This window comes from Varanus komodoensis, unplaced genomic scaffold, assembly GCF_004798865.1.
Source record: "Varanus komodoensis strain SLA01 unplaced genomic scaffold, ASM479886v1 scaffold23, whole genome shotgun sequence".
Taxonomy (NCBI): domain Eukaryota; kingdom Metazoa; phylum Chordata; class Lepidosauria; order Squamata; family Varanidae; genus Varanus; species Varanus komodoensis.
In genome coordinates this window covers 4,031,586-4,053,458 of record NW_025335627.1, presented here as the reverse complement: position 1 = coordinate 4,053,458, position 21,873 = coordinate 4,031,586, and the positions used below count along the sequence as shown (strand labels likewise).

The 21,873-nt window shown below is 40.5% G+C and overlaps 1 protein-coding gene across 1 annotated transcript in view; it reads right to left on the bottom strand.

The window, feature by feature from the left end:
- Window positions 1–224: 224 nt before the first annotated feature.
- The window catches only part of COL6A1 (collagen type VI alpha 1 chain), a 75,548-nt gene continuing 53,899 nt past the window's right edge, over window positions 225–21,873 (bottom strand). Inside the window, exons 26-35 of the mRNA XM_044431909.1 lie at window positions 19,440–19,505; window positions 18,850–18,885; window positions 16,329–16,365; window positions 12,463–12,471; window positions 9,652–9,785; window positions 8,997–9,106; window positions 7,987–8,173; window positions 7,110–7,266; window positions 5,229–5,258; window positions 225–1,940 (exon numbers count right to left, since the gene is read on the bottom strand). Coding sequence (XP_044287844.1) covers window positions 1,330–1,940; window positions 5,229–5,258; window positions 7,110–7,266; window positions 7,987–8,173; window positions 8,997–9,106; window positions 9,652–9,785; window positions 12,463–12,471; window positions 16,329–16,365; window positions 18,850–18,885; window positions 19,440–19,505 — 1,377 coding nt within the window. The 3' untranslated portion in view covers window positions 225–1,329. The remainder of the gene's footprint in view (window positions 1,941–5,228; window positions 5,259–7,109; window positions 7,267–7,986; window positions 8,174–8,996; window positions 9,107–9,651; window positions 9,786–12,462; window positions 12,472–16,328; window positions 16,366–18,849; window positions 18,886–19,439; window positions 19,506–21,873) is intronic.

Below are 21,873 nucleotides of genomic sequence, written 5' to 3'. Positions count from 1 at the left end.
AAGACTAATTGAACATGATGGGTATATATGATTCTGAGTGACCATACATGGATCAATCTGCCCTTTTGTAGTGTACTGATGTCTTTAGCCTATTCAAGAATTCAAAGTTGCCTTAATAACAGTGGAAATGTCACACTTTCCAATGAGTAGTGATTCCCACTAGTTGTAAAACTCCTTTCCTTGTAAGTTAATAACCGACATAAAGCCAATTTCCTCCCACCAAGTCTGTGGAAAACAATTTATTTGAATAAATTTCAAAATGAACAGCTGTCAGTAAAACACAGGAATAAAATAAAATGAAGTGGTAAAATGAATACTGATTATAAAACAACAAAAGCGACAATCTTGAAAAGTTTCCTTTTTTAAGCATATGAAATTCATAGTTAGAGCACCATTGGAAATATTGAATTAAACTTGTCCAAACCTGTCCAACTTTTCAAGAATGACTTGAAAACTGGCTTCCCACAGCATGGTACCATAGAGGTATTTTGGGTTAAAATCCTCATGATCTCTAACCCCGCCTGTGTCTGATGGTCACCCAAAGCACCTGGAGGACACCAGATTTGGGAAGGGTGGGGGAAACAAAACAGTAATGTAAACCTCAAGCTATGGGTGTGAGTGGGGTAGCACCTACATTGACCATCACGTTGGAAAGGAGAGGGACCTCTGAAGTTGAGATGCCCAATCTCAAGACACATGTATTAATAACAACATAGCTGAATGATTCATCTGTAGCTTCCTTCATGCCTAGGCTCTAGTTTGGGTGAGATGCTGTTGGTTTAATTCCTGTTAAAATAATTCGCTCTGAACTGGACTGCATACCTGAAATAACAGTTTAATAACTTCTATATTCGTCTTGGAGAGCAACAGGTATCTCAATAAATGTCCCTTATTTTTGTGAGGCAATGTCATTTTTCCAGAAATGACTAGTCTAAACAAGAATCATTACTTTGTATCTTTCTTGTTACAAAACAAAAGAACAGACAGGTTAAAAAACATTTTAGCAGTGAAGTAAGGGGATATTTTATGAAAAAGATCTGAACATCCATGTGAAATCTCAGAGAAGAGAATAGTGCATTCCTTATCCACCCAGGTTATCTTTGTTAAATATGCTGTGAAAACAGACTTTTCGGAACACTACCAACAAATGCAGGAATAAATCAGCCTTCATTTTCCTCTGCAGGTTGAAAGAATTCATGGAGAATAAAGAAAACAGGTAGGGACAGTGCTGAAAGGGCACAAGTGGACTATGGCTTTGTCTAAAGACATGGGTTCCATCGGTAGCTAACATTTTATTTCTGAAAATATAGAATCTGTAACTCCTGTTCCTCAGTCTACAGCTATTCTTCTGGAGACAGTTTGATAGAATACCCCCCTCAGCAAAGACTGGTAATCAGGCACCCTGAAGAGATGGCGCTCTCCATAGGCCACATCATATTCAGCTGTCTTCCCAGTAACAAGCACACGTATGTTAGGCTCATTGATTTGCGTGCCAACTGCTAGTACATAAATTTCAATTTCTGCCTGTCGAGCCTGCTGAACTGCTCTCTCAATCGCACTTCTGGTTATGCCTTGAGAGTTGCCATCAGAGAAAATTAACACCTTCCTCTTGGTTCTAGGAGTGGAAGAACGCCTGTACAGGTCTGTGACATAGTTCAGGGCTGCGTTCACATCTGTGGCATCATTAATAAACTCCATTTTGTCAATAGTATCAGCAATCACGGTGTAGTTCTCTCCAAATGGCACTTCCAGTTTCTGCTGGTTTTTGCCACTGTACTGGACCACAGAGACGCGCACAGCATTACCCTCCGGTTTGGCTGCAGTCAGGAATCGTTCTGCAAGGCGTTTCACAAACGTCTTGGTGATATTGAAGTTACGGCTCCCAACACTGGTCGAACTATCAACAAGGAGTGTGAGATCAGCTGAATCAGCGAAAGAAACTGGAAAGAGAAGAAAAAGCTGAAAATCATTTTGCAGTGCACATTTTGCAGTTGTAAAGACAACATGGGTAATGGGTTGTTCCAATGGTTATGTAAGCAGATGCCAGCATCTAAGAATATAAGAAGAGCTAAGTTGGAACTGATGGGGATCTGTCTGCTCTAACACTGTGTTTGCACGTTGGGAAACCCAACAAGATGACCACGGGAAACCCACAAGCAGGACATGACTGCAACAGCATCCTGCCACCCGTGTTCCCCAGCAGCTACTGTACACAGGCATGCCTTCTTAAATAATTCCTTCCTTGTAGAGGTTGCTCTGGCACCTTAATTTCTGACATTGTCTGAGATGCAATAAGTTTCTTTTGGAGTCCCAGCAGAGAGCGCCTGTGATCTGGGTAGTGGGACTCTGATAGCCAAGCCTCCTCTGCCTTCCCCTGCAAATGGCGTGGAAAGGACCATGCTGGCTGCCCCTCTGGGAGCACAAATATTTATTTTATTTATTTATTAAAACATTTTTATGCCGCCCCATCTGCCGAAGCCTCGGGGCGGCTTACAACAATAAATTAAAATAACATTTTAAAATATATACATTAAAATACAAATATATAATAACAAATATATAATATAAAACATACAATATAAAACAAGCCGCCCTGGCCAAATAAAATTCAATAATATTAACATTTAAAATACTGCTTAAATAAAAAGGTCTTCGCCTGGCGCCGAAAAACAAATAACGACGGCGCCAGGCGGACCTCTCTGGGGAATATGCCTGAGAGAGAGGTAAAGGGGGAGGGTGGAAGCTTATTCCTGCTGATCCCCAGTTCCTACGGGTGCCGCAGCCTCCTTTCCTCCCACTTCCTGGCTTTGTACCTACACTGCTCAAAGTAGCAGCTATGTAAAATGCATGGCGTGGGGCACTAGGGCAGTGCAGACTGCCAACACCGTGCCTTGCGTACTCTGACCACTGGATGGATGTGGTGCTGTGAATTAGGAAGCTTATCAGCATTGAGATCAGGGGCCCTTTTTCTAACTCTACAATTTCGCTAACTCTTTCCCCTTCATGGATCACTGCCTTGCCGTGGTGAAGGGGCTTGTGTAGCACAATGAAGCTATGAGCTATGCCATGCAGGGGCACCCAAGACGGGCAGGTCATAGCAGAGAGCGCTGACAAAACGTGATCCACTGGAGAAGGAAATGGCAACCCACTCCAGTACCCTTGCCATGTAAACCCCATGGACAGTGCCAAAAGGCAAAAAGATATGACGCCGGAAGATGAGCCCCTCAGGTTGGAGGATGTCCAGTGTGCTACTGGGGAAGAGCAGAGGGCTAGTACTAGTAGCACCAGAAAGAACGAAGCGACTGGGTCAAAGCCGAAAGGACATTCAGTTGCAGGTGTATCTGGTGGTGAAAGGAAAGTTCAATGCTGTAAAGATCTATACTCCATAGGAACCTGGAATGTAAGATCCATGAATCAAGGCAAGCTGGATGTGGTCAAAGAGATGACAAGACTGAACATTGACATCTTAGGAATCAGTGAACTAAAATGGACGGGAATGGGTGAATTTAATGCAGATGACCATCAGGTATACTACTGTGGGCAAGAATCCCTCAGAAGAAATGGAGTAGCCTTCATAGTCAATAAAAGAGTAGGAAAAGCTGAAGTTGACCGGTTCTATGAAGGCCTACAACACTTTCTAGAATTAACACCAAAAAATGATGTCCTTATATTCATGGGGGATGGGAATGCTAAAGTAGGAAGCCAAAAGATAACTGGAATAACAGGCAAGTTTGGCCCTGGAGTACAAAATGAAGCAGGGCATAGGCTGGTAGAATTTTGTCAAGAGAATACAATGGTCATAGCAAACACTCTTTTCTTAACAACCCAAGAGAGGACTCTACACATAGGCATCACCAGATGGTCAACACAGAAATCAGATTGACTATGTGCTCTGCAGCCAAGGATGGAGAAGCTCTATAGAGCCAGTAAAAACAAGACCAGGAGCTGACTGTGGCTCAGATCATGAGCTTCTTGTTGCAAAATTTAGGCTTAGACTGAAGAAAGTAGGGAGAACTAGCACTAGGCCACTCAGGTATGACCTAAAACATATTACTGATGAATATATAGTAGAGGTGACAAATAGATTTAAGGAATTAGATCTGATAGAGTGCCTGAAGAACTATGGATGGAGGTTCGCAACATTGTACAAGAGGCAGCAACTAAAACCATCCCAAAGAAAAAGAAATGCAAGAAAGCAAAATGGCTGTCTGAGGAAGCTTTACAAATAGCTGAGGAAAGAAGGGAAGTGAAAGGAAAGGGAGAAAAAGAAAGATACACCCAATTGAATGCAGAATTCCAGAGAAGAGCTGGAAGAGATAAGAATGCCTTCTTAAATGAACAGTGCAAAGAAATAGAAGAAAACAATAGAATGAGAAGGATTAGAGATCTCTTCAAGAAAACTGGAGATATGAAGGGAACATTTTGTGCAAAGATGGGTATGATAAAGGACCAAAATGGCAGGGACCTAACAGAAAGCATATAGAATTGTCCAGGGCCTATTACATGGTGGCCCCAGGGGCATCTTAGAACCATTTGAGGCTCAGTGTAATTATTCAATAGGCACTTTCAGGACAACAACTCTTTTGCCCACCAGGACTTGAACTCCAATGCTAGAGCAGTGAGGTGAGATATCAGGGGCACAATCTGGTCTCATTGATTTGGATGAATTCCAGTTAGTACAGCTCAAGGGTGTTGACAAGTTGCTTGGACAGGTTCATGGGACCACTTCCCTACTGGATTCTTGCCGTTCTTGACTAGTAAAATCCAGTAGAGAGGGAACTGTTGGCTGGCCCAGGGAGGTGACTGATGCTTCCTTGTGAGAAGGAGTGGTCCCTGACCAGCTGAAAAAAGTGATTGTGAAACCACTCTTGTTCTATGTGGAAGGGGACAAATACAAAGTAGTAACTCAAGCAGTGCCTCAACATTCAGCCTCCTGTGAAAGTAGGTCCATTTTACTCTATAACTGAATTATCCAATCAGAACGGATGTGGAAATGCAGAATAATTCCTCCGTGTCTTTGCAACTCCCCTGCTCCCCCATGCTTAGCAGAAGCACCTCATCCGTGGATGCTGCTCATGCTTATGAGAACTTTTGATTAGTTTCACATAGCAAAGATCTTGGTTAGTGGGCAGAGTCCAAAGCAAAAAGAAGTACTAGACACCAGTAATTTAAAATTATGGTAACAGGGGAAATATTACTTGATAAACACAACTTTCTAGAATACTTACTTGGGCATGTGTAGTCTGGGCATTTCTTTTCTATAAAACAAAGACAAAATTGCATTAATGGATTCTCTTTACAGACAATGTTCAGCATCAGTACAAATGAGACAGGTTTCATATGGTTCTGTATATTGTTACATAGGAAGGCATACTTAAAGATTGCTGTTGTGAGTGTATAGCAGCTACAAATTAGGGATTGGGGAGGAATTAATTAATTTGATTCCCTTTATTCAAAATTAATTGATGCAAACTTACTGAACCAATATATGAATTAAAACACAGTTAAGTTATTCATATCTGCTTGCATGTGGTAGGCATGTCACCCCCCTGCTAGTGCAGGACTCCCAAGTGACACCATCCCACTCAGATGTCTGTCCAGTTTTGCCTTGCATATCTCTAGTGTGGGAGAACCCATGACTTCTCTTGGCAGCTGGTTCTGCTGTCACCTTGCTTTGACACTTAAGAAGCTTTTCTTGGTGTCTAGCCTGAATCTGCTGTGCTGCAGTTTAAGTTTGCTGTTCATGGCCTACACTCAGGGATGAATGAGAAGAGGTCTTTTCCTTCTTTCTTGAAGCTAAACATGCCCAGGTCTCTCAGCCTCTCATCATAGGGCTTAGGTTCCAGACTCTGGATCATCTTCACTGTCCTCCTCTGAACCCTTTCTAGTTTTTCTGCATCTTATTACACTTGAATGCCCAGAACGGAACACAGTATTCCAGGTGAGGTCTGACTTGTGCAGAGTAAGGGAGAGCTAGTACCTCTCTTGTTCTGTTTCTATTTATGCATCCCAAAATAGTATTTGCCCATTTTTGGCTGCGTCGCATTGATAACTCATATCTAGCCTATTGTTCACAATAACTCCAAGGTCTTTTCCAGTGCTGCTGAGTCCAGTATTCTCCAACTTGTATCAATGCATTGGCTCTTTTTCCCCTAGGTGGAGAACTTGGCATTTGCCCCTGCTAAATTTCCTTCTGTTTCTTTCTGCCCAGCATTCTAGCTTGCCAAGGTAACCCTGGATCTTCTTTTTGTTTTCCAGGGTGTTAGCTATTCCACCCAGTTTTCTGTCATCTCACATTTAATTATCATTCCCTGGACTTCCTCAACTAGATCATTAATAAAATGTTGAAGAGCACTGGGCCCAGGACTGAGCACGGTGGGCACCACACTCATTAACTCTCCAGCTTGAGAAGGTACCACTGAGGTGCACTCTCCGTGGCTGATTTTGTAGCCAGTTTTGGATGCACCTAATAGTAGTTCTGTCAAGCCCACTTTTTGCTAGTTTATCATGGGGCACCATGGGACACCATGTCAAAAGCTTTGTTAAAGTCTAGGTAAATTATGTCCACAGATTTCTGCTGTCCATTTGGGTGGTTACCCAGTCAAAAAATGAAACTAGGTAAGTTTGGCATGGCTTATTCTTAACAAATCTTTGTTGGCTTCTGTTTATCACTACATTTTCTTCAAGGTGCTTGCAGACTGATTTTTAAATAATTTGCTCCAGTATTTTTCCCAGAGTCCAGTTAAACTGACTGGTCTATAGTTCTCTGGTTCATTTTTTTCCCCTTTCTTGTAGATGGGGACAATATCAGCACTTCTTCAGTTGTCCAGCACTTCCCATTTCCCAAGATTTCTCAAAGATTATACATATTTATTTATTTATTAAAACATTTCTATGCCGCCCCATTCGCCGAAGCCTCGGGGCGGCTCACAACATAAAATTAAAATACAAAAAATAACAATATAAAATAAGTCGCCCTGGCCTGTGTGGGTTCCTAACCTTTAGAAGGAAAGGAGTTTATAGTCAAATAAACCTGCAGTCATTTCTTTCCTCAGTCACCAGCTTCTGCTGACTCCAAATGAGCAGCACTCAAAGATTGTTTCACACACCTTTGCATATATGAGCAGTTATGTTCTGTAGAAAAGTGTCATCAAGCAGCTCAGCGTAGTTGTCTCGATAAACAGAGTTTCTTCCACAGGAAATAGATGATAATTGCTCAGGGTTTGGAGGAGCACTGTAAATGTCACCAATGCCCAGGGGAACCACCTAGAGGATTACAGGTATTCAGACTGCTTACACTTGTGAAAATCAATATTGTACATATTTTCTGAAGCCCCAGCTGGATCCCAAAGGATACAGAGCAAAACCAATCCTTGCCCTGAAGAACTTGCAAATGCAGAATATCAAATGCATTGGGCATGGGGGAATTACTCTAGTACCTATGCATGCACCAGCATCAGATGTTCTGATTATACTGCTAAGAAGAAAATGTAGGTATTCCTTTCTAGAGAAGTTGTCAATGGTCAAGCATGTGGTTATGATACATGGAACTCAGAGAGGAACTGGGTTGTTGTAAAAATGATTAGGCCACTCAAATTCCTTTTGATTTGGCTTCCCTAATTCACCTGACTTGGTGAACATTAGAATATGTCTCATCAATAGAATTTTGGATTCTTATTTGGGATCATTCTAAGGTTGCCTTAGATGAACATCTGTGTCTGGTCTTCTAAAATGTAAGAAAGATGAATGAATGTCAACGTTTACTGAGCATCTGACATTTACACTACCACAGTTGCAGGAACTTTACAGTCAAACCCAAACTTACACTGAAATTACCTCCCAGCACACCTCATTTAGTTGCATATTACTAATTCTTTGTTTAATCAAATTCTACTACCCCTTTCCTTACTCAGAAGAAAGACACCCTGACCCCAAAACATGTGTTTCCTATCCTTCCCCTTAAACCCTTCCAAATATTAATTTCACCTGGGTGTTGGCTTTGCAGAGAGTATCAAGTGGTGTTTTGTCCCGAAGTATGTCCGACCGCCCATCTGTGATGACTATGGCCACTCTCTTGTCAGAGGTAAATCGCTGCGCCAAGTTATCTTTGGTGAACTCAAGGGCTTCCCCAGTAAAGGTGCCGCCAGCAATCCAGTGCAGATTCTTCACAGCCCTTGCAACCAAACATCAGTCAGTGTCAGCTGCTGAAAGCAAAACTCCTCTCTTGACAAAGGAATCTAGACACACCTCTCTTCTTTCCTTCTTGTCCTGCCTTCCCTGATAAGTGTAGCTTGTTTTTGCTTCCAGAAATCTGAAACTCTAATTTTGAATATACCAACATCTTTTTTGTGTTAATAATGTGTCAAAATAGGGACGGGCAGCTGCAGGTGGCATGTGCCTCCCAGCCATTTTTCTGCCATTTGCCCTCCTCACCAGTGACAAAGAAAGGCATGGCTTATTTTAAAGGGAACATCCCTTGCCCAGTTGCTGCTGAAATGAAGCTGGCGTCTCAGTAATAGCACTGATTTTGGCTCGTAGGGTGGGGAAAGGAAGCTTGTGGTGGTGTACAGGAGTAGAAACTGGCTTCTGGATCTCTGAAGTTGCCCACCCCTGTGTTAAAACGATGCAATCTAACTAATTTGGCTAGGAGGTACAAACAAAGAGCCAGTGTGGGGCAGAAGCTAGAATGCTGCACTGGGACTCAGTAGATTTGGGTTGTAATCCCTCTCTGCCATAAAGCTCCCTAGGTGAGTCAGAGTCTCAGCCTACCTCCCAGGGTTGTTGTGAAAATAATTATGGATAGGAAGGGGATCATGTAACTACTTTGGGTTTCTTGGGATAAGAAAAAAAAAGGTAGAGTATAAATGCAATATAATATAACAACAACAATAGCAATAGTAATAACAAAACTCCCACGCATGTGTTAGTCACACAGTATGTATAAAATAGAGTACCAGGACTCATCTGTAAAACACAAACATTTGATCTAAACTTACTCTTTGAGAGCCCCAACGCTATCAATGTTTCTGTCTCCCATGGCCACCAGTTCCTGAGTTTTGTCATGGCTGTATTGCACAACACCAACATGGGATTCCCCTTGGGAAAACTGTTAAAGAAAAATTAGACATCAAAACTATATTTTGGGGGACATGGGCAAACAGTGAAGGACACCAAGGAAGGTTTAACAAGTTTGGGAACTGTTATGGAACTGGAATTCTTGGGGCTGTTGCTTTTGTTTATACAAAACAAACATTTTTATACTCGTACTCCTTCCGGTGCCAGGTAAAGACCTTTTTATTTAACCATCATTTTAATAATTAAATTATTAATATTAATAATGATTATTAAGGTTTTAGATGTTTTAAGATTTTTTTTCTTTTTCCCACAGTTGCATTTTCTATTCTTTCCCTCCTCCTCTCTTTCTCTTAGTTTTATTACATACTTTTCATATTGTTTTAATAATCGTTGTTTTATTATTGTACTATTATAATATTTTACACTGTGTAAGCCGTCCTGAGAGCTTGTTGGAAGGTTGGGATATAAATGTTTGTAATAAATAAATAATAAATAAATATCTTGACAGAGACACTCTGTTTCAGCTCTTTCATGGTAATAATGCAGCTAAGTTGATGAGATTTATTGATGACTTACCGTCACATGTTCATCCTTGCTCAGTCTGTCAATGACCTTAACAATGAAATCCTTAGCGATCTCAAAGTTTTGTAAGCCAATGCTCTCTGAACTATCCAAAACGAACAGCACATCAACAGGGCCACACTTGCATTCTGTAACAAAGGGCAGGGGCACATCACAGGAGCATGCATATAAGTGTGAGGACTTTATTGCTTCCAGATGCCAAACATATCGGTAGTTACAGCACTATTACATGGTAAGAAGTGTTCTTGCTGGTATAAGGCTCAATTCAGACATGTCAAACCACAATTGTCCTAACTATAGTTTAAAACCCAAACTATGTTTGGTACATCTAAATGCAAAAGCAAGTTACCACTTACAGATGCTCAGCAATCCCATGTAGAGATAAAGATCAAGTGTTGTAACTATGGTTTGAGCACTGACCAGAAATTAGCACAAACCAGAAATTACAGATCCACTTCAGATCATAGTTTCTGTTCACATGCCTTTTACAGCAACAAAAATTAAAAACACAAAAATTAAAATAAGGGAAATGCCATCTAATGTGGCTCAATGTAACCCTCCAAACTTGGAGGATTACAGGCATCCTATTGAGGGTGGGAGAAATGCAAAGGTGAAGGTTGCTTCTGTGGTTCTTGTGCTGCAAAAGGCTTAGAATGATGGTTTTGGTCATCTAAATCTTGTGCCCCAGCTCATGAGGAGGACAGGCTGAGTCACCACAGCAGGTGAGCAAGGGGTTGACTAGATAGCCTTGTAGGCCACTTCCAACTCTGCTATTCTATGATACAGTGTATCCCAGCAGAGCCTCAGTCCTTTCCTCCCTCCCTCCTAGAATGCCCACCAAATGCCAGCTCCAAGTTCTAACTTCTGACTTCAGTGCCAGTCATCATGGAAAGGACCAGGGCAACTGCAAGGCAGAGGAAGACTGCTCTGAGGCTGTGCTTCTGAAGCTGGAGCTGGGATTCTGACTCACCCTGTGACTGTCTAGACAGGTTCTAGTGGTTGCAGGTTTCTGCCCTTAGCTATTCCATGATATAATACATACATAGCAAATGTTAGTCTGTTAAGCCTGAAATTAATTACAAACACAAGTAATAAACTTCCTTTATAATGCAATGTCTTAGGACTGGGTCTCCAGGTAAAGATATACACTGATAAAGAAACTGCTGCTAATTCATGCACAGATGAAATTTAATTTATCTTTTTTCAGATGCTTAGATTATGCAAAAATTGCAGCAATATCTTTAAGAAAACAGGCTGACATTTTAACAATGGAACTCAATACTAGACAGTTTTATTCCAGCCCTGTCACCTGCCTGTCAGCTTTTAGTGGAGTTTACATCCATGCTAGCATCCCTTTGCAGTTTATGCTGGTCTGTTTTCTTCTTTCACCTTTCTATTTTTGAACTAATTTATTTTGGTGAATCACATTTATTCATTTTTCAGCATTCCTTTTAGAAATGAGAACATGCAAAAAATGCAGCTTGCTTTTTGCCTTCCCTTGTTAAGTCTATTATATTGATTGGCATTGCAACTAGTACATTTCAGTAACTGTCATAATGAAGGTTATCTATGTTCATTTACCTTAGAATGGCTGATAAAGTTAGTTTTATATTAAGATATGTGCATATAATTGTTCTCAAATAATAGGTTGTATGTTTTAGGGGGTTTTTTTGCTATAAATGTATTTAATGGAATTTAGGTATTTGGGTAATTAGTAGTTTAGTAACTGAATATTTATATATCAAGATTTGTCTTTTGTAGCTTTGCTGCTGGGTTTGATTTCCTTTTGGTTTTCCTTTTTGTTTCCGATTTGCTAGTCAATCACAAACCATTGTTTGTTAATTTAGCTATAACATTAAACTGTAATTAAGCTTCTTTGATCATAATTAGGTATAATTTAGAATTTAAAGATGGATAAAAGTTTTACAAAGCATCCATGCAACAAGATGGGAAAGATAAATTCACTAAATCAGTGCCTAGATTTCATTCTCCAGGAACATAATATATACTTTTACATAAACATTCTTAGGAATGCAACTTAAATCTGATGAAACTGTCCCAGGGCAGAACTTTCATCATCAGGGGTAATTAAATTATGTCCCACTTATAAGTGGCAGAAAGAGAGGTAAAAGAGAGCAATCAAGTTCTGACAGACCTTTCAAGTGAAGAAAAAGGAAAACATTTAATTTTGAATGGCTGTTTGGGCCATCTGGAAAGATAATTCCACAAATGCATCACAGGAATATCATTGGCAAAGAACTTACTGACAAAGAAAGGACTTGTGTTTCCTGGTTCACCTAAGCCACACAGCCTTCCTGCATTTAATTTCTCCAGTTAATGAGGAGAGCTCTAGGATACCAGCTTGCTTGTTTTATTGCAGCTAGTTTTAGATGTGGTGGGCAATTTAACTGGCCATTTAATACCAATAGCAAGTGGCGACAGTGGTGAATGGTCTTCAAGCAAGAGTCAGCCTCCCTCAACTAAGTCTTAATTACATTCCAGTAATTGAATAGTACTCAATTTATTTAAAAGTTTGTATATTTTACTGATGGTTTTCCTTAGACTACTATACCTATTTAAAATAATTCAGGCAGTGGTAGTTGTCTAAATTGTATTAATTATGTATATTTGTATTTTAATCTGTTTTTTTAGTTCAAAATTGTTCACTGCCCAGAGAGTTCTGTGCAAGGCTATTGGTGCACATTATAAATTTAAAAAATAAATACATAAATAATGATGGAACAAGGGGATGTTTAATGGAAAACAAAACTATGTTATTAAAGGAATTGGAAAAATAACACTCACCACAGCAAGCTAAGAAAAGGATGGGGGGAAAGAACACATGATATTGTGAATATCAGCATTGAACAGAAGCATTGCAAATTGAGAAAATGCTGAAATTAAAACATATACAGCATGCTGACCTGGAGAAAAGCACAATATATAGATGCTGAAATGCTTTCCCTTCATATTAGCTAAGCTTTTAAATGCTTCCTATATCTGATATGTTAATATTCTTTCTGAATTCTAGAAACTACTATTTATAAACAGAGTAAATATAATCAAAATGATGGAAGCTTTTAAATATGCATGTATATTTTATGACTGCCTCACATCTATTGCAGCATTTTCCAGAAATACAGATATATGCTGTTAAATCAAATCACTAGTTAATTCCCAAACAAGGATGTTTGGGAACATAATGTATACAAAAATCCTAACAGAAAGTGCTTTACAAACCTAAGAAAGTTGTTCAGCTAGGAAAAGCTGGCATGCAAACAGCATGTTAGAGAAGACACCATTTCCAAGCATTGTAAACTTTTAATTTCTTTGTCATTTATGGAATGAAGGTAACAGTTTGCTTGCTTGACATTCAATAGCAGAAAGTCTACTATTATGTTCATACTATAACTAACAGTTCAAAGATCTAGGTTCCAGTGTATTTTCTCTGGTGTGCACACAGGAGATAAAGTATGGGTATAGTTACCATCTTGCTCAATAAGAAGTTGAGGCAATCACTTTTAAAAATTGGGTTAAAGCTTGATGCAAAGCAAAGGGTATTATGTGCAATAAAAAGCCACTCCAGTTTAGCTAATCATATAATTTTACTGGCTGTTCCAGCATATATGCTTTGCATTGATTTGGTTGATCATTCCAAGGCATTCTTTTCTGCTTGTCAGAGAAGAATTGGCTCCTCAGTTTTGCAGAAAGTTATGTGTGATAAAACAACTAGGACACTAACATGTAAAGTAGATGGAGGAAAATGAGTAACAAGTCCAATTTAAAACTAGAAAGAGCACATTGTAGAAGCCTGCTCAGTGGAAGAGATGGTATTGAAGAAATATTTTTCACTACCATCGTATTTTTCCAATGCTATCTGGAGCAATTTTCCAAGTATTTCTGGGACTTCTCCAGCTTTTCCCTTGGAAGCCCTGCCTGACTTCAATAGACATTCTGAACTGCTACCCCTGAAAAGGCTATTTATAGCCACCTCCCCCACCTTATTTGGTGGGAGCACCTGGAGGAATGCCTCAGGGCACACTGCTATTAATTATGGCCTTGATGATCACGAGCCCCAAACAGTTTACATCATCCTGTGCAGAGCAGGAGGAGGGGCAGAGCTGATCTTCACCTCACTGTCTCCCACCCTGCACCTTTTGCTGAGCAAGCCTATTTGCCCAACTAGCTGGGTTGCTTCAGAACGGGGGCGGGAGGAAACCAGGTAGGCCTCAGTCTCCTCTCCTCCCCACCAGTCAAAACACCCCCTTTCTTAATCTCTGAGGTCTTATTTCCAGATTCAGAGTGGATACATCCAACAATCTTATGGCGCCTTAGAATATGTCTTACACTAAAGGACTGCTCCTTTGGTGTAAGGAAATATGGGAGGAAAGGCTCCTTTGGTCCCAAGGCATTTAAGGCTTTAGAGTGAAAGCCAACACTTTGAAATGGCCTCACAGGAGTTGTCTTACAGTCAGTGAGATGAGAAATTACAGGCATAATATGATTAAATTGGCCAGTCCTGATTATCAATCTAGTTGCCTGTTCTGAACTGATGAAATTTTCCAGGCCATTTTCAGTATATTCTACATGCTAGCCCCATTTGGAACACATCACAATAATCCAGATGGGAGATGGATACCGTATGAATAACTGTCACAAAGCTGGTTTATGAATCTTTGAAGGGGAAGAAGTTGCTCTAGCTACCTTCCAGAAGCAACCAAAGGGCCCTGATGAAGAAGCGCTTCTTGGACCCTGATTTTTTCTATTGGCTACAGAAAATCTCCTTTTTGGGGAAAGTGCTTGAGCAGATTGTGACTGCAGCTGTAGGATTTGGGGACAGATTGCAATCTGATTTCTGTCTTTGTGTTAGTATTCGGATGACTTTCATTTCTCTAATGTATAAGCTATAGTTCATAATGGGTTGACTGTGTCTTAACTGGACAGTGGTACTGATGATAACGAGCTATTTGATCCTGGGGAGTGTCATTCAACCTGTTTTGAATGGGGCTACACTTTTCTTATGGGCCAGCACAGATACTTGGGGATCTGAAACTGCTGAAAAATGCCCAGGTGGCATTGTTAACTTGCACTGCTTTTGGCTGGTGCAACAGCTGCAGCCTAACTGGCAGAGAGGTACCCTGGCCACAGGAGTTTTGCTTTAATCTCCAAGCTGAATTACTGCAATAGGCTGCTCTTGAAAAGTTTTCAGAAACTAAGGCTTGGTCATAATATGGCAGTTATACTGCTCTCAGCGACTGAGAACCATGGATATATAATTTCAGTACTGGGAAAAAACCTTCACTGGTTGTCTCCAGGCGCAATTAAATTTGCTAGTGTTGGCCTTCAAAATACTAAGTGGCTTGGGACCAAGGAATTGGAAAGAACTTCATCAAAGAGCCTTCTCTGAGTACCTGAGCTTATATTTAGGCCACTGGCTGCTAGAGGGCAGGCCACCCCAGTGGTGTCATCCAAACGATGGAGCTCTCTTCCTTGGGATATTTGCCTGGTGCTGTCAGAATTATCAGTTGGCTACTGAGCAAAGTCTGCCCCTGTCTTCTTGGGCTTTTAAATCCTGCTGGAGAGATTTAATTTCCCTTTTACATTGCTTGTTCCCCTTTGAATGGATAACTGCATTAGCTCAGTGATTCTCAGCCTTGGGGCATTGAAAGTTGTTTGACTGCAACTCTCATATTGACCATTGGCTGTACTGTCTGGGGATGATAGGAGTTGTGGTCCAATTGGACCAGCAGCATGTGAGGACCCAAGGTTGGGAATGGCTCCTCATTCCTATTACATTCTCTGTGATTTTTGTTTAAGTTGCTGCTTTATTGTTTCCTTATGGGGGAGAGGAGAGAAGAGACCCTGTTCACATTTGAGGAATGTGTGAAGGGGCTGTGGTTTCTGTGGGCCTGCTTCGCTCATAGTGCATCTGGTGGCCATGACCTCACCTGGATGGGTGACACATGTGTAAAACTCTGCTATGCAAGGGGGAACCTCAAATGGAAAAGCCCTGTGTTAGTGGTGTGGAGCTGCATGCCTGTCTTTGTGTGTGGACAATGGGTATGTCAGTATTGGGGAGGACTTTGAACATGTGGGGGAAATCATATGAACCTCTCCTCTTCTTATGCTTTATTTTATTGTTCTAGTTTTAGTGTCTGCTTTAAGACATTTGTAAAAGTGCTGAATATAACTCCTAAAGTAACACTGACAGAAAGAAAGAACAGCAATGGGCAGCATGTGGCCCTCCAGATGACTACAACTCCCATGACCCCTCACCATTAGCTATGCAGACTGCAGCTCATGGGAGCTGCAGAAGAAATGATCTGTGGAGGGTCATGAACTGCAAACTTTGTTTTGCAATGTGTTACTGTAGTGGCAATTTAAAAGGTGCTTGAATTGTTATGTTAGTTGCAGAGGAACAAACCTTTGCTTGCAGTGCTCAGCTAACACAACTTCTGTTCAAATTCATTTATAAGACTGGAGAAGTCCTAATAATATGTACACTTGGGCTAAATCATGGAAAAAATCTGAAAGTCAGATTGTACAGCCAGGGTATTGGAATGATGGCTTAGTAACATCAAGCTGTTGCCATTAATGGTATCATTTTCTGGGGTGGTTATTAGTCAAGGGTACCCCTGCTGGTTTTGCAAGAATGGAGGTCAAATACTTACAACACATTTTCATGATGATATCTAAAATTTCACATTCCTAAAAACAAAAGAAGAATCATTGGCCTCACCCAGGTCCCTGAAGGAAAGAATCACTTTCTATCCCAAATTAGTGCGGTCCTTCACTGCTGTGAGCCATAGAAAGTAATTCCTATCATGTTGACAATGAATGCAGCAAGCAGAATTCTGGAAACTTATAGCACATAAAGCATAGGATGCTTAGAGGGACTTTTCCTGAGAGCGCAGGCAGTATTTGCAGATTTTGGTCTAATATACAAAATCAAAGGCAGACTTTTCCAATAGAAAGGACTATACCACCATTTTTCTCTGTATTTTGAACCAAAACAATATTTATGAATTTGTTTATTTCTCTCTATTCTGCCTTGTCCCAATATTGAGACACAAGGCCAAGACTGAATAATTAAAATAATAATAGAAATGGCAAAATTAAGATGACAATCAAAACAATATAAAAGACAGAGCTAGCCCCATACAATCTCACAGACCCAGGCTGTTCCCAAAGGCCCAATGAAAAAGGAAAGTTGCCTCTGAAAATCTAACAAGGGAGGGCACTGACATAACCTCCCTGGGCAGGCAGCTCCAGAGCCTTGGGGCAGCCACCAGGAAGGAGGCCCTCTTCCACATTCCCACCAAGCATGCTTGTGAAGGAGGTGGGACCAAGAGGAGGGCTTGCCCTGAAGATCTTAGGGTATGCACAGGCTCATGGGAGAATATAGTCTTTCAAAGAGCCTGAACCAGAGCCACGTAGGGCTTTGTAGGGCTTAACTAGCATTTTGAATTGTGCCTGGAAACAGACTGGGAGCAAGAAAAGCTGTTTCAGCAGTGGAGTTGTACGCTCCCTGCAGCCAGCCCCAGTCAGTAGGAGGGTAGCAGTTCACTGAGCCAGCTGAAGTTTCTGAACTCTGTTCCAAGGTAGCTCACACAGAGCATGTTACTGTAAACAGGACGGAACTAAGCCGCGTGGCACTGTCACCAAATCAGACATCTTCAGGAATGAGCACAGCTGGTGCATGAGTTTCAACTGCGCAAACGCCCTCCTGGATGCAGCAGAAACCTGGGTGTCCAGGCTCAAGATTGAGTCCAGTAGTACACCCAAGCTGCAGACCTCTGTCTGCAGGGGGAGAATAACCCCATCCAGTACAAGCCAAATCTGTGTTCCTTGATCCACCTTCTGACTGACCAGGAGCACTTCTGTCTTATCCAGATTAAGCTTCTTTGCACTGAAGTACCTTCCTTGGAATAAGATAGTAAGGAGAGAGTTGGGCGTCATCAGCACCAAGACCCCAAACTCCAGGCAACTCCTTCCAATGGCTTCATGTATATGTTAAGTAGCATGGCGGACAGAACAAAATCTGAGAAACTCTATTGGTCAACAGCCAGGCAGTTGAACAAGAGCTTCCCAGCACCACCCCCCGCTTCCAGAAAGGAAGAGAGCCACTGCAAGATGGTTTCTCCAATGCCTATCTTGGCAAGATGGCTGAGAAGGAGACCATAGTCAAAGGCAGTTGAGAGGTCCAACCCCCCCGTCTTGTTACCAAAGCAGTTACTGAACAAGGCAACCTAGGCTGTTTCTGCCCCATACCATGTCTGAAGCCACACTGAACTGGATCTAGATATTTTGTTTCATTCAGGAGTCCCTGGAACTGGGAGAACACCACATACTCAAAAATGGAATATTGGAAACTGGTTAATAATATCCAACACAGTGGAATTCAGGTAGGGCTTTTCAATCGTGAGTATCACTGCTGCCTTGTTCAGATAGGCGGGGACCCTGCCTTGATTAAGGCAGGCATTCGCAACATTGCATGTCAACTCAGCCAATTCCCTTCTGGCTGCTTTTATGAGCCAGGAAGGGCAAAGATCCAGAGTATATTTGGTGGTTTTCCCTTCTCTAAAGATCCTGTCCAAATGATCAAGTGGTACAAATTTGAAAAAATCCAATAACACTGGACAGACAGGAACCAAGGTAACATGAATGGGGAGGGGATGAGAATAAATGTCCCTTCATGAGTTTCTTTTTTTAAAGGACTATTTTGTGATCTGTCACATTTGGAGTGTCCCTTCTTAGTTGACCAAAGTATAAAATCAGCTTGAAACAGAGTTAAAACAGTGGTGACAATAAAAGCTACCTGCACTCTCACCCATGTCGTATTTCATCAAGTACTATGAAGACTAAGGTGATCCCTTTAGCCCCTATCAATAAAATAAAACCCAAGGCTTTAAGACAGATCCAGAAAGGACACTTGGACACTTTTCTGCAGTTGGAAAGAAAAGAACTAACTAGAAGTCATACTGCTCCAATGAAAACTGAGAAGGAAATGTCATTGGCTCTAGAACTGACCTTTGTCAGGAGACCACACACACATACAGACACAGTAATGAACTTACACTGTTTCGCTTTGTTGAATACTTCCCACCACAGTTCTCAGCCCTCCATAAAAATAATTAAGTGCTTTGTGGCACAGGAAATGATAAGGCAATACTTAATATCAGTTTTACTCACATCTGGTCCAGGAGGGCCTATGGGTCCTGGAGGTCCCTGGAAAACAAAACCATTGCAAAAGTGCCAGGAGAATTCTCAGTCGCACATGACAAATTCCAGAGTTATGTTAAAGACAGTTGCAACACAAACTGCAGACAACTGATGAAATGAAAAATCTATGAACTAATTTGTTCATCTCAGGGTACCATGAGTTCTACTCATTAGGTTACTGCCTGCTGTGATTTGTATTAGTTGTCCAAATTCACTCAATTATTACTAAATATTTGCAACTGAAATCCTATTGTTTTCAAAGGAGTAAATTTAATTGGTTGGGAGTAAGAAAAATAAATGAATCAATGGGGATCGTGTCTCTGTTTGTGCATAAAGACGTGGGGTGCTTTTGCCCATGTCGACTTTTGGCTTTTGCCATGCACATTTTTGGCATGCAGTTCTCAACAGGAATGCAGATACTGGGTGTAGAGTGGGATGCGAGAGGAAGCTCCCAACCCCTGGCCTAGCCTGTGACACTGTCATGGTATAACCCAAGTGGCACCTGGAAGTTCTGTTCTTTCATCATTGTTAGTTAGCAGAAACTTCACTGTATTACTTACTGGAGGGCCCTCTGGTCCTCTGTACCCTTTGGCTCCTTTCACGCCTCTGGTTCCTGTTGTGTTGCTCTGTAAGAAAAATATTTAATACTCTCCTTACTACGTCTGACATTTGTCAACCTCTTATAAACCCACATTGATCATTCCTTATATATTTATCTATAAATTTTTTCAATCTATTTACCAATATTGCTGTAAAAATCTTAGCATCTTGATTAATAAGAGGTAACGGTCTAGAAGATCCAGGGTTTGTAAGGTCTTTATTGGGTTTTGCTGTTAATACTATCATGGATTGTTTCCAAGAGCTTGGAATTGTTTCCCCTTCCATTATTTTATTAAACATTATTTTCATCGTAGGAGCTAGTAATTTTTTTAAAAAATTATATTTTTAATTTTTTAAAAAATATAAAAAATAAAATTAAAATTAAATTTTAATTTTTTTAAAAATATATATATTAAAAATAATTTTTTATAATATTCAACACCTAATCCATCAGATCCTATTTTCAATTTATTAATAACTTCCAATATCTCTTCTTCTATTTGAGTTTTCATAATTTCTTTATCCTCTAATTTCACAATTTAGATTCTTTTCCATATATATCTGACTTTCTTTCAAATGTATTTCATTTCCCATATATAACTTTTTGAAAAACCTTTGAAAAATTAAAAGTTTCTCTTTCATCTTGTTACATCTTTCATTCTTTAGTACTCCAATTAAATTTTTTGCCTTGTGTGGCTCTGGCCAGCATTTTGGAATTTTTATTACTACTTTCATAAAATTCTCTTTTCACATAAATTAGATTTCTTTGCCGGAGAATCTTTTCGATAATACTTCTAATTATGTTGAACTCGCACAAAAACAGGATACCCCCAGCTATAATTAATAGATTTTTCTCTCAACAACGCCAGCACACTTTTCATTTTCCTTCTAAATTCTATTGTTGGTTCTTCTTTGGAAATCCTGTAATTGAATTACGCATTTTTGAAGTTCCTTGGACATAGTCTCCTGGTGAAAGATGCTCGTAGAATTTGTGTTAATCTGGCTTTCCAGAATACCCAGCAATTTTTGAAACTCTTTCATGTCTGTTCTAATTGCTCCCAACTCCTTCAAGAGCTCCTTCTTCAATGTAACATTAATAACTGTATTGTCGAAATTATTGCTGTTTTCGTTTTTAACAAGTCCGAATTATTAACTTCATCCCATCGACTATCAGCCATGTTTTAAACCCTAATCGGATCAAGAAAGCAGGAAGAGGAAAGCCAGAAGTATGCAAAGAGGTGGTAATGCACCTTATCCACTAGATGGAGTTCTACTTCAAGAAGAGTCATTACAAAAAGAAAGGGTTTATTGTAGAAAAAATAAGCCCTTTACGGGTCTCACAGTTGACATCTGAGATTCAAATCTTCCCAGGAGAGAGACAAAGGAATTAACTCATGTTTCATGTGTTTTTCAGTCTTTCTTGATCTTAATTTGAGTATATTTAATCATTGCTTTTTTGTTATAGAACGCACCGGAACGGAGTTCTGGCACCTTTTTTCAACAGATTTTCCAAGCTTTAAAAGTAACTTTTGAAAATTTGATGTTTGGTCCACGTGGATTTGAATCGTCCTGTTGAGCGTAGAAGGTCGGCGGCAAAATCATTAAAACGGTGCATGCGGGCTGCTTGTGTGTCAAATCCAATGCATGCGTACTTCGTCCACGATGGTTGTGATGGCGCTGCTTGGCTTGTGATTGGTTGTGTAGTCGCGCGCTGAGTGCTTACTGCGGGCAGCGACCATTATGTTTTGTTACACAACTGACGTGTGTGGGTGTGTGTACAGTGATTGACTATGTGTGAAAGGTAAATAATTTCATGAGTTCTGGCACCTTTTTCCTTACAAAAAAAGCACTGATTTTAATCATATTTTTCCCGATGGTCAGGAGGAGTAGAGAAATTTTGTGTCCAGAGTCCATCTGAGCTAGCTCCGCCCCCACCCAGATGGAAAAAATATTGACACAAGTAGGTGATCTAGAGCTGGAGACATCGGACAAGGAGGATCCCAGGTCACTGGAGCAACCACCAATAGGAGAGGAAAATACTACAGGGACTGGATCAAAACAGGAGAGCCTTAATTTAGGAGAGCCCTAAATTACCAAATTTAAATTACCAAGAAAAAGGAGGGGGAAGAAATAATGATGAACTGATCTGAAAATGGTCCTTTGGGTTGTTTGGGTAAAACAAATATAAAACGGTTAATTAGAAATGACGGTTGGCCCCCAGTGGTATGATTTAGGTGGAGCTTGTATGGACCACGAGAAGAAGATTGTACTATTTTAGCTTCGGACTTAAGAGTAAAAATATTCATTGTTACACATTCAGGGGTTAAGCTAAGTATGATCCCTTATGTGCAATGGAATATATGAGGCAAGGTAGATGGGAAGGTGCGGGTAATA